The sequence below is a fragment of the Macaca nemestrina genome, chromosome 15 (assembly GCF_043159975.1).
Source record: "Macaca nemestrina isolate mMacNem1 chromosome 15, mMacNem.hap1, whole genome shotgun sequence".
NCBI lineage: Eukaryota > Metazoa > Chordata > Mammalia > Primates > Cercopithecidae > Macaca > Macaca nemestrina.
In genome coordinates this window covers 50,028,931-50,040,729 of record NC_092139.1, presented here as the reverse complement: position 1 = coordinate 50,040,729, position 11,799 = coordinate 50,028,931, and the positions used below count along the sequence as shown (strand labels likewise).

Genomic DNA, 11,799 nt, shown 5'->3' with positions numbered 1-11,799 from the left:
AAATACTTTGTAAAAGTTGTATTCCCAAGGCCTGAACCTCTGTGTGGCACATAGGTGGTACCCAGTAAAATAGCAATGTTTCATTATATATCTTAGGGGTGTCTAAAAGAAAAGGCATTTAGAAAGTCAAAGGTAAGTCTCCATTGCTTAGCTGACAGAACATGCCGAGGCAGTTTTGACCACTGTTCTTCCTCAGTAAAATTCCTGACATTTGGATGACAGGATATATATTCATAGTTGTTCTCACTCCATTCCGCATCACAACTTTCTCATCCTGCTGTGATTGCCAGTTCACTTGTCAGAGTCTGCCTCAGACCTTAAGTCCCACAGGGTGGGGCACTATTGTATTCATAGTTGGGTCCCTCCCAAGTAGTTGGAGATATCATGGCCGTTTCCATAGGGGAACTGAGGTGAAGAGAGGGCGAGAGACTTACTCCGAGACCAAGTCCCAGAACTAGGATTGGATTCCACATCTTCTCCTTCCTTCTGAGTCTTGAAGTGAATATCACCTGGAATCCCATGTCCATTTCCTGTGACTACGTCAGGGAAGCAGATACAGTTAGAGTATGTTATGCTTTTGGATACTGTTATCCACACTTTTTTGAGAACCCGAGTCACGTGATCCTAAAAGGTTCAAGTACATAAATGGAGGTATCCCTAGGCAAAACTGTGAAAAACATGAAGTTTGCCTCTCAGATCATCTCCCTCACAGGTGTGTGTGTGACCGCCATGTGCCTCAAGTGACAGAAGCCCATATAATTTTTTTTTTTTTTTTTTTTTGAGATGGAGTCTTGCTCTGTCACCCAGGCTGGAGTAGTGCAATCTCAGCTCACTGCAACCTCCGCCTCCTGGGTTCAAGTGATTCTCCTGCCTCAGCCTCCCGAGTAGCTGGGATTACAGGCACGTGCCACCATACCCGGCTAATTTTTTATATTGCTAATTTTTTATATTTTTAGTACAGACAACCTTGCACCATGTTAGCCAGGATGGTCTCAATCTCCTGACCTAGTGATCAACCTGCCTCGGCCTCCCAAAGTGCTGGGATTACAGGCGTGAACCACCGCGGCCAGCCTGTGCATATAGTTTTGAAAGAACTCTAGTGATGATCCATCCCTCAACAAGGTCACATGATGTTTAAAAATTTTTTACTATTTACTATTTATTGTTGGTTGAAGGAAAAAAGGTTAATTGCCTTCCCTCCTGCCTTTCCTCCTCCTCACCTCTAAGGACAGAGCCCATAGCTGCTCAGAGATAGCTCTTCATCAAATTAGCTGTGGTGTTGGCCTTTTGGTCTAATTGATGAGGTGGATCCATGTTCCTCTCAAGGTGCAGCAAGTGGATCTTCCCTTCTCAACTGGTATTACCCATTACTAGTTGTTGCTTAATGTCCCTGCTGTGGCATTCCCCTCTGATGAGGTTGCCCCTAGCTACAATATGCCCACTAATCCCCAATACACACACACACACACACACACACACACACACACACACACACACACGCAGCAGCAACAACAACAGATTGATTCCATGAGAGATCACATCAGATCTGGAAAAGAGATGATATTCCTACTTGAAACGTGTAGTTATTAAGCATGACGTAGAAGCGATCAGGTCTTAGGCAGCAGAGCAAGAACTCGTTGGCTGAACTGTGGCATGTGTAGGTTAAAGATGTTTCTTAACATTGCATGTCTTATAAGTAAAACCACTAATTTATTTCTCTGCCTTTTCACCTTTAAATTGATAAATATACTACACATTTAGGAGATGTCTACATTTAAAGTAATTTGGAAATGGACTGTTAGTGAATTGAAAAGCCTTTAGCAAGGCTTATCATGAGGAATCCCCTTTTTAAGAATTTCTTGATGGTTTTGATATCAGGGACAGCTAAATCGGTGTACCATTATGATAAACAATTAGTTCTTCTTGCTTTGGGTGACCAGCCATGTGGGGAAAAATTAAGATCCTCTGATAGGCTTTGGAAACTTCATGCCAAAATGCACACACAGTCAGCTAGATCGAAAGCAGCAATCTGAAGCAAATTGTATATCCTTGTGTCCTCCGGAAGTCCAAGCTTTCATGCACACAGCTAAGTTGAAACTCAAGTTACACCTGGCTGAGAACCCTTTCTGCCTGGGAGAAAGGGAGCTTATTGCCCCCTGTTTTCTTTATAGTCACATAAGTGGGTTCCATTGCATAATCATGGAATTGTCAGCATCTTAAAATCTATGTATGTGTGAAGTGTTCATTAGCTCAATGTATCTCAGATGGATGTAATTATTGTAAAATTTCATGATTGCAGTCTGGAGTAGTGGTGATGAAAGTGGGCCCTAGATTGGCCTGAGTTTAAATCTTGACTCTACCCTGTACCTCCATCAAGTGAGCTCAACCCTCAGTCTTGGGCCTCTCATCTGATAAATAGGGTTAATAATGGCTAATACCTCGTAGGGGGAATTGTGGGGATTAAATGAGCCAATTCATGTAAACTGGTTAATGTAGTCCTTGGCATATAATGAGTATCCAATAAATGCTAACTAATTATGATTCTAATTATTTTATTATTGCTGTTACTTCAAAACCATATGTTTTCTAAAGCCCCAGCTTAGTGCAAACAGTAAGGATTGTTCAGAGATTTCTTCCAATTCACACTTAAGATCTTCATTTGGAAGATTTATTTTTTTCATAATGCCTCTTCCTCAGACCCCACTAGTCCCCCACTGCCCAGGCCATAAATATTTGTCAGAGCCAAGTTGAGTATCAAATGGGGCCTAAAGAAAATACTTGGGATTTGTTTTAATTGTGGTTTAAAGAGCTTTCCACACTACACTGGCTTATAAAAATGCCTAAAAGTTAAAAATGAAGTAAATTTGAATAAAGTCTCCAGCTTTTGCAGCTTTATAAGTATAGCTGTCTGATAGTGTGTGAAGAAAAAAGTTTGTCAGATGGTCAAGACTTTTCAGAAGACAATCTGGTTTACACTGATTTTTTTTTTAAGTCAGGATAATGTAATTTGTCCCTGTTTTTACTTGTTCTTATAAATTGGAAGGAAACTTCAAAGCCAAGCAACACTTCATAGTGCTTTTGCCCTAACTCCTTGGAATGACATACCTAAAATCATGGTCTTTTTGTTACGAGAGAGGCTTAGCTTTTCTCTTTCAAAGGAAACCACCATTTTTCTAAATAAACCCTACTGGTTTGATGCTCTTTTCTCTACTTGAAACACATTTTCTCCCTCCTACCCAAGCAGGATATTTGCAGTGGAGTGATTCTGGTTTCTCTTTGTTCTCCCTATCTGACGTGCCTTTGATAGCGGATGGTTTCTCGCTCTTTGGGTGCAAATCCAGATGACCTGAAGGACCCAATTAAAATTAGTATCCCACGCTACGTCCTCTGCGGGCAAGGAAAGGATGCACACTTCGAGTTTGAGGTCAAGGTGAGTATCTTCTTGACTCTTCTGGAGAATGGGGATTGGAGACTATGCAGTGCTTTCTCCGTCTTTATTTTTTCAAAAGGGGATGAAGCTGCATGTGAATATCCTGTTTGTAAAATATTTGGTCTTGCCCTTCTTTAAACCAGTCTGTAAAACTCGTGACTGTAACACATGGAAGGAAGTTACCTCATAGAAGGTGTTGGTAAGGCAGATAGAAATGGAATTCCTATCACCCACACCCTACAGGTAGGGTGACCAACCAGCCAGGTTGCCCAGGACTTTCCTAACGTCTGCCCTTAAAGTTTCACACTTTGGGAAACCCCACAGTCCTGAGCAAACCAGGACAGTTGGTCACCTTCCCCATGGGCTTAGTCTTAATTTTTCTTCTCTATAAAAATGAGACTAATAATATTTATGTCATAGGAATATCAGTGCATATAAAGTGCTGCATCTTGTGGCTGGTATAAACAGTAAATTGTAGCTATTGCTGCTATTACTACTGCTATTTTCGTTGTTGTTTCTATTATTAATTAGGAAGCCTTCCTCATTTGTTTCAAGTGTTTCTTGATTTATACAACTTTTCAGGAAGAGATGTGCCTGTTTCCTTACGTCATGGTTTTCTAAATAATGACTTCATCTTTTTGCTAATTTGCTTTCATTGACTCATAACACTTTATTAAATGATGTTGCTGGCCACCATCCTCTCCTCAAGGAAGTAATGCTAAATCACACTTCTTTGTTTTCAAGGATCAGCAAGGGTATTGATGTAATGAAGTCCACTAGGATCACCAGTGTATGCATGCATAAGGGTGTTCTTGGAGGGTGTAGGTGGTTTTGTTCAGATCAACACCAGACCATGAATCTGGATACTGAGTTCTGTAGACTCTGACCCCGCTGCAATTTGCTGAGTGGCCATAAGTCATCTGAGCCTCAGTTTCCCCATTGATACAATGAGGAAATTGGAAAGTACCAGTGGTCTCCAGATTTTGTTTTATCTGAGAAACCTCTTTGTTCAAAGAATATCTTATGTGGAAGGACACCATAAAAGGCAGGGAAGCCTGGAGCTGCTGGGCACGCAGGGAGTGGGGAGGGAGGAAGGAGCCTAAAGCCAGCCCTCCCCACCGCCTGTCCCCACACCTGATGCATCTCAGGGCAGCCCTGGGCTCTGGGGCATCCCTCCCTTCAGATGTCACATTCTTTCAACCTTCCTGAGGAAATAATGTAAATAACTTCTTTTCTAGCCAATCAGACTTTTAGGATTTTATTTCTATATAATAAGTTTTCCATTAGAAAAGAAAAAAAAAACCCACAACAGGGCATCAGTTTATATAGTTGAGGTTTTCATTGAGAAAGCATGATGTCTGCATGTTGTTGTTGCTGTTATTCTTCTTTTTTTTTTTTTTTTTTTGAGACGGAGTCTCACTCTGTTGCCCAGGCTGGAGTGCATTGGTGCGATCTTGACTCACTGCAACCTCTGCCTCCCGGGTTCAAGAGATTCTCCTGCCTCGGCCTCCCAAGTAGCTGGGATTACAAGCACGTGCCACCACGCCTGGCTGATTTTTTGTATTTTTAGTAGAGACAGGGTTGCACTGTGTTAGCCAGGATGGTCTCGATCTCCTGACCTCATGATCCACCCGCCTTGGCCTCCCAAAGTGCTAGGATTACAGGCATGAACCACTACGCCCAGCCTTTGCTGTTATTCTTAACTTTATTGATCCGATTATGTGGGTTCTTATTTAAATGTTATGCTATGTCTTTGATCCACTACTTCCCACTGCCCCTGACCTAATATCTATCTCCTGGTCAATTTATTTTTCATTTGTTCTCAACCATTCCAGATTTTGTGTGTGGTGTGTGTGTGTATGTGTGCATGTGTGTGTATAGAATTTCATTTGTACATATATGTGATTATACATAAATACAAAAACAATTTCTGAAGTTGTGTTTGCATTATGGCCATGTTGGTTAATTAGAGAGTGAAGACTGGCTTCCATTAGCTCAGAATTAGAATTCCCCAGCACATAGAACTCACAGCAGTGAAGGACATGCAATGATTTTAGTTGGTACATCGATTTGTTCTACTTTAACACATAAAATGTGTTAGTAAAATATAACTGTTAAATCAATTTCATGTATAGAACTCAGATAAAGAAGATATTTAATATTTTTAAAACTGCATTGATTTAAATAAAAATTACAAGCAAATAATAGTCAGGTGGTATTCAGATATGGCTAAAATTGTGAAGATGCTACTGTCCATGAAAGTTAGAGAAACCAAATACAGAAAATTCTATGAGGCCTTATGGAATCTAGGCGATCACTTCAAGATAAATAAATTCCAAATACACAGAGCTCTGCTCTCTTTTCATTTCTCAAAGCAAGTTCTGAAGTGTGTCATTGTTCCGCTTCCTTTTTCTTCTCGTCCTTAGGTGCTGTAATTATGAGCACCAGAAATGTGTTAGCACCAACCTGGGGAATGTCTAGTTCTCCATTTAGACAGGGCCTCCTGATACCTTCACAGGCAGGTGTGTGGAAGCCCTCCACCCCATGTCGATACCTTGTCACAGGGTAATATGAGAAACAGACATGACGTGAATATACAGGCCTTCCCCAGAACAAAACAACAAAAACAGCCTCAATCCAGGCAAAGAGGTAGCTGCTAAATAGCAGCCCCCCACCCCGCAACCCTCATATCCTGCCATCTCCAGGCAACCTCAGCAGGTCACACAGCCTCACTGTGCCTCACCTGTCAAATGGGAATCATAAAACCCACCCCACTGGGTTGGTATGAGGAGTGGATGAGTTTGTATGTGTGAAGTGCTTAAAACAGTGCCTGCCACATACTAAGTGTTGGGTAAGTGTTGGTTATTAAAAAGAAATAAAAATAAAAATGGGATGAGTGAGACTTTACTGTGAGGTCCCTTCATGACTTTTGATGTACAGTTATGTTTTGATGAGAGTTTTGGATTTTGTTGGGATTTTTTTTCTTTTTGGTTGTTTGGTTGCCCTCAACATTTGGAATTTGAAATTGAGATTGTTGACCTTTTCTCTCAGTCATTTGGACATTTCGTGCATAGACCCTGTTTTCTAGAACAAATAGTCATGCTTATGGTAATATATGGTAATATTTTGGCTACTACTAAATTCTTCTCTTGGTGAACCAATGGCTATTTAAGGAGACTAAGGTAAAAAGTATTATTTTTAAAAGAGTATTCTCTTTAGTTTTAAGCTTTTTTGAAGGGAGATTTAACATTAATGTACATACATATATTATTACACTTTATAATTTAGAAAAATCTTTGCTGCTTCTCTTTTAAAAAATCAGTTTTGTTTTTCATTATCCCCCATGATGGTCCTGAGTACACACAGTGAGATGCCGTGCCCTCTGTGACCAGCAGGGCAGGCTCTGACACCCCCCGTACATGACCCTGTTTGCTCTATTGCTTGCTGGTGTCACTGCCAGCTTATTTAGGGTCCCAGCTGATTTGTGTGACCACACCAGGGCCCACGTGGTGTGAGGCCTGAGGGGCCTCGGGAGGGAGACAGCAAGCCAGGGGTGTAGCTGCCCGGGTTCTCCTTTGTTATCTTCCCCTCGCCCTCCTCACCCGCTCTGCTTGCTGCACTCTTCTGCCTACCTTTGTTTAGGTAGGACTCATTAGTCATTGAAATCATTCCTTCTTCCTGACCATTTTCATTTTAATCCCCAATGTGGGAGCTCCAATTTGGTCTGCCCATCGCCACATGAAGTAGGCAGGAGCCTGTTAAGGGAATGTTCAGGGAGCACACAGAGCGTGTGATTTCGAGGGAGGGCAGGAAGCCAGTGGGGGTTCCCAGATGCTCGTCTTCTGACCCCTGCTGGGCCCTGAGGAGGTTTCTGCCACTGGCCTTTAAAATCAGAATAGTAGAGTTTTTCATTAAACCAAAATCTATTTAATTCAAAAGGACTGTCTTCTACACCTGCTTTATTTGGTGGGGGGGGGGAGTGGGATTAAAAACAACTCTTTTATGAAATAACTGTGAGGATATATAAATAGACAGGCTTTTGTTGTTTGATCTTATTTAGTTTTTTAAAATCAACTCTGTTGAGGCGTAACTTACATACAGTGAAAGCACACATTTTAGTTGTAGTTGGATGAGTGTTGGCATATATATACACCTGTGTTACTAGCCCTCTGGTCAGGATTTGGAACTTTGCAGGCACTCCAGAAGTTTCTGGTGCCCCTTGCAGTCAGCGCCCATGTTGCAGCACCAAGGCGAGCACTGATCTGCCCTCTGCACCTACAGATTAGTCGTGTCTGCTCTAGCACACCAAGGACAGGGGATCCGATGGTGTTTATCTTCTGTGTCTGGCTGCATTCATTTAATGTGATGCTTTGGAGATTTGCCTATGTAGTTGAGTATAACAGTAATTTGTTTCTTTATATTAATAGCATCCCACTGTATGGATATGTCACAATTTGTGTATTCATTTCTTTCCTGTTGGTGTTTGTTTTGATATTCTTACCCAATGATATAAAAGGTTAGCATTTTGGTATTGCCCCTCTCCCCCACTTGGTTTTAATCCTCCCAGGAACCCCTGGGTCAGAGTATCAATTCCTGTTACCGTTGAAGCTGTACCTTCCTGCCGGTCCTGGTAGCACATCCTCCTGGAACTGTGTCCGCAGTTGCATGTCCTGCTGACTGGCTTCAGAGACAGAGATGGGATGGGGAAGCTGAAGCAGTGCCAGTCTGGCTTCTCTCTGAGAACAGGACGTTCTGGGCTGAAAATTGCTGTGTGTCACCTGCTGGTCAGCAGAATGAAGCTGTAAAATTTGTGTCTGTGCTCAGCTGCACCTGCCACAAGTAATGCCACTAACCAGTCGACAGCAGTCATCTCACAACCCCGCTTCGCATGCCTCTCAGTCACTGACACGTGGTATCAGTTATGCTGTGTTATGCTTGCCATTTTCAGTTAGTTGGGACCAGAGTGGGTAAAATTTAATTTTGAAATCACATTTCAGCATAGCACAAAACACGGACCTGGGAAATTGATGGTTAAGACGAGCAGAGACTATCACACTCATGTCATAGAAATAAGCTGGTGTTTCCAGCGTTGTTTGAAATCCCTTGCATTTTAACTTACATATCAACACAGTAACATAAAGAAATAAACCCACACCAGTGTGTTTATTTTTTAATGTTTTGTTTCCTGAGAGTTTCTATTCTTATAAAATCTGGAAGTAATCTGCAGAAGAGTTTGCTGTCTCGTCTTTTTTCTGAGTGGTCATCTGCAGTAGCACCCCCTGCCCTGTTCTCCATCCTGTCACCAGAGGTACTCCCTTCTTTCACAGCCAGGGTCATAGCTCACAGTTGTGTTGCCTTCAGTCTGGTTATTTTCAGTCATTGTCTTGTTTGCTGGTCTTCCTCTGTGGACACAAGCTCCCAGGACCCTTTCAGTCTTGTGCGACACAGACCCCCCCAGTGCCCACCCCGTGCCTGACTGGTACTGGTCACCCAGCGGATCACCCAGCTGCGTGATGCATGCTAGCCTGGCCACAGGTGCTGTCATTAGGCACAGCCTGTCTGGAGCTTCGGGGATGACTGGGTGACCGTGTGCCCTTTGTAAACCTCCCCCCATCCCCGCCCAGCTCCTCATGCTCCATCCACACTGATGGAGTTAGTCACTGATGAGCCATTCTGCCCCTTGCTCATCCTCGTGATGTGGCTGGTGGCTCTTAGTCATGCAGGGGGAGTGTGGGCGAGTCGAGCTTCTTGATTGTGTCCGAGTCCAAGCATACCAAAGCCTCCCATCTCCCTTCCTCCCCACCTTCCCTCCCGCCTTCTCAGCACCACCCTCCAGCGCTCCAGCATACCCATGCCCTGGCTCTGGGCTGAGTTCAGCACCCGCAGGGTACATCTGTTTTGTCTTGGCTTTCCTTAACAGAGAGGTAGACCTGTATGCCCCCACCCACCCTCTGGACATTGTCCTGGCTGCCAGGCACTCTCCAGCCCCTTGCTCTTAGAAGCACGTGTCCCATTGTTATCTCCTCTAAGGAGCCTTCTGCATTCCAGCTATGCTCCCAGGTGCCTGCCTTTTCTCACATGGCTGCAGGGTGTCAGCCCTATTGACCAGTATCACTTTTGTCCACTTGAAGACCCAAGAAACGCAGGACTACACACAGACAACTTAGGTCACACACGTGATGTCCAGGACAAAAGCTTTCCTGATTTTAATCATCTGGGTTTTGTTTAGGTACCATAGTAACAGTCTCCTCTTGTCTCATTCTGCTCTGACTCTTGATCAGTGGCCTGAGAAGGAGGAAGAAGCAGAGAAAACACGAGTAATGAATGATAACGAGGATGTATAACCTCACCGTAGTGTTCCAGGGAAAACTTGTAGACCATCTGCAAATAATTATCAAGTACCCCAGTCAGTGGCAGCCGTTCTCCTTTCCATTGTGTGAATTTAGGTCTATGAGCTCCCCCTTCTAATTTCAGTCAGTCTGGCCCTACACACTTAGGGCCAAGAGATCTCATCTGCTGGGTCCTCCCTGAACCTAAAAGACCCTGAAGTGAGACACGGCAAATTGCAAAACTGCAGGGCAGCAGTTCAAATTGGATCTTGCTTTTACAACTGAAGAACCACATGACAGGCACTGTGGGGCAGGGACTGTCAAAGTCATGGAACAGTATTAACCCGAGGCAGCAGGTGCAAACTGGTGGTGGAGGATGTGGGGTTTTGTTGGCCTGAACAGATTTTTTTAATTTTGCATGAATTGTCAGTATTTAAAACTTGGGAGACCTGACATAGAAACCCAGATTTGCCAAGATCCTGTGAAAAGTCAGTACAAGCAGGAACTGGGGCCAACATTCCTGCAAGGCAGCACTCACAGGGCAGAACAGCAGCTCCTTTTAGGGCAGGTGTGTGCCCTCCACTTGGCCATAGACCTTGGGATTTCCTGTCATGGAGAAAATCACCCTGATGACATGGTGGCCTCCAGGGACACTCGGAGTCCAACTGCACCGTACAGAAAGGCTCACAGAGCATTCAAAAGCTCACAGAGACGTACAGAAAGGAAAGGTAGGTGGCACCCTGAGGGTGGGCACGCAGGTGGGCCTAGTGTTCTATCTGGCCCCTGGTCACAACTAGTTTACCTGTCCTCTCTCTGTCATCTCAGCCTTCCCCACTTACTATGTGCTTACAAGGACCAGAGTGAAGTTTTAGACAAGGGGCCATGGCAGACAAAAGGGTGCCCAGAGCCAGCACATCTTCTCTCCATGAAAGGAAGCAGGCACAGGCACACCCAGCCAGCCACCTGCTGTGAGCAGTCCTGGGTCTCACCTGTGCTTCTCCAGGAGAGCATGTGTAGTACCAGGATGGGACCAGGCTGGTTGCCATCAGGGCTGGTCAGTTCAGGGGGAACTTAGCTGTCATCCCGGAGGGTGCATATCATGATGTAGCATTTCCCTCCCTTTCTGTCCCTAAGTAACATTCTCGTCTGTTCCATCCTATTTGGTTTTTTAAAATTATTCTATCTTTGGCATGGTCTTACAGTTTATCAACCTGTGGCCTGTATTTAACACATCTTACACACTTTAGGAATTTTGTTGTACCTCACAGGCTGCTTGCTTACATGTCCTAGATCTGTTCTGACATCCTGTGAGATTTGTCTATACCTCGTAAGCTTCTAGCTTACCTGCTGGCTGTATTTAACACTAATTAGCTGCGTCCATCCTCTATAGCACAACTGGATGTTCTCGGATAGCATGGTAGACTCATGCTGTGCTCTCGCTTAACATCCACGCACCGGACCGCACTGGGTTTCGTTCCTGACTGATCTCTGTAGGCAATTGCAGCTCTTTAAGGAAAGAAGCTAACATCTATCAAGAACCTTCTTTACCCAAGGCATTTTGCTAGACATTTCCACAAATTTGGAGAATGTACCAAAATGGGGATAGTATTCGTATTTCACAAATTAGGAAATTATGAATGACTTGCCCAAGGCCACGCAGCTAGTTAGTAGATCAAGATACCTAATGTTCATGTCAGGTCTAAGTGCACTGAGCCATACTTGTTCCCTTACTTACTCATTTTAATGTACCTTCCAAATATCACTACTTTCTACACATTTATAAGTTGAGGCTATATTTTAGTATTGCCCTAGAGATAATGGTCATTTTCAAATCATTACCTGTTTTCAAAATCTACTGTTAGTTTTGTATATGTTTTCACTTTTTTGCCTTGAATTCTGACCAAGTCATGGGTACGTTGTAAATTGGGGCTGTCATTAAGGCTTTGGTAAACCTGAAGAATTTGATGGTAGATTGGCCTGCCAGGAAGCATGAAGAAGAAATGCCCAGAAAAATTGCAGTTTGGGAGTTGAAGCAATCAC

General features: G+C 43.6%; 1 protein-coding gene across 3 annotated transcripts in view; it reads left to right on the top strand.

Moving 5' to 3' along the window:
• The window catches only part of LOC105486875 (kinesin family member 16B), a 310,777-nt gene that overhangs the window by 220,501 nt on the left and 78,477 nt on the right, over nt 1–11,799 (top strand). For 2 of the 3 annotated variants that reach the window (XM_011749955.3, XM_011749956.3), the window contains one exon: nt 3,308–3,430. The exons of the other annotated variant lie outside the window; for it this stretch is intronic. In XM_011749955.3, coding sequence (XP_011748257.2) covers nt 3,308–3,430 — 123 coding nt within the window. The remainder of the gene's footprint in view (nt 1–3,307; nt 3,431–11,799) is intronic. 3 annotated transcript variants of the gene reach the window in all.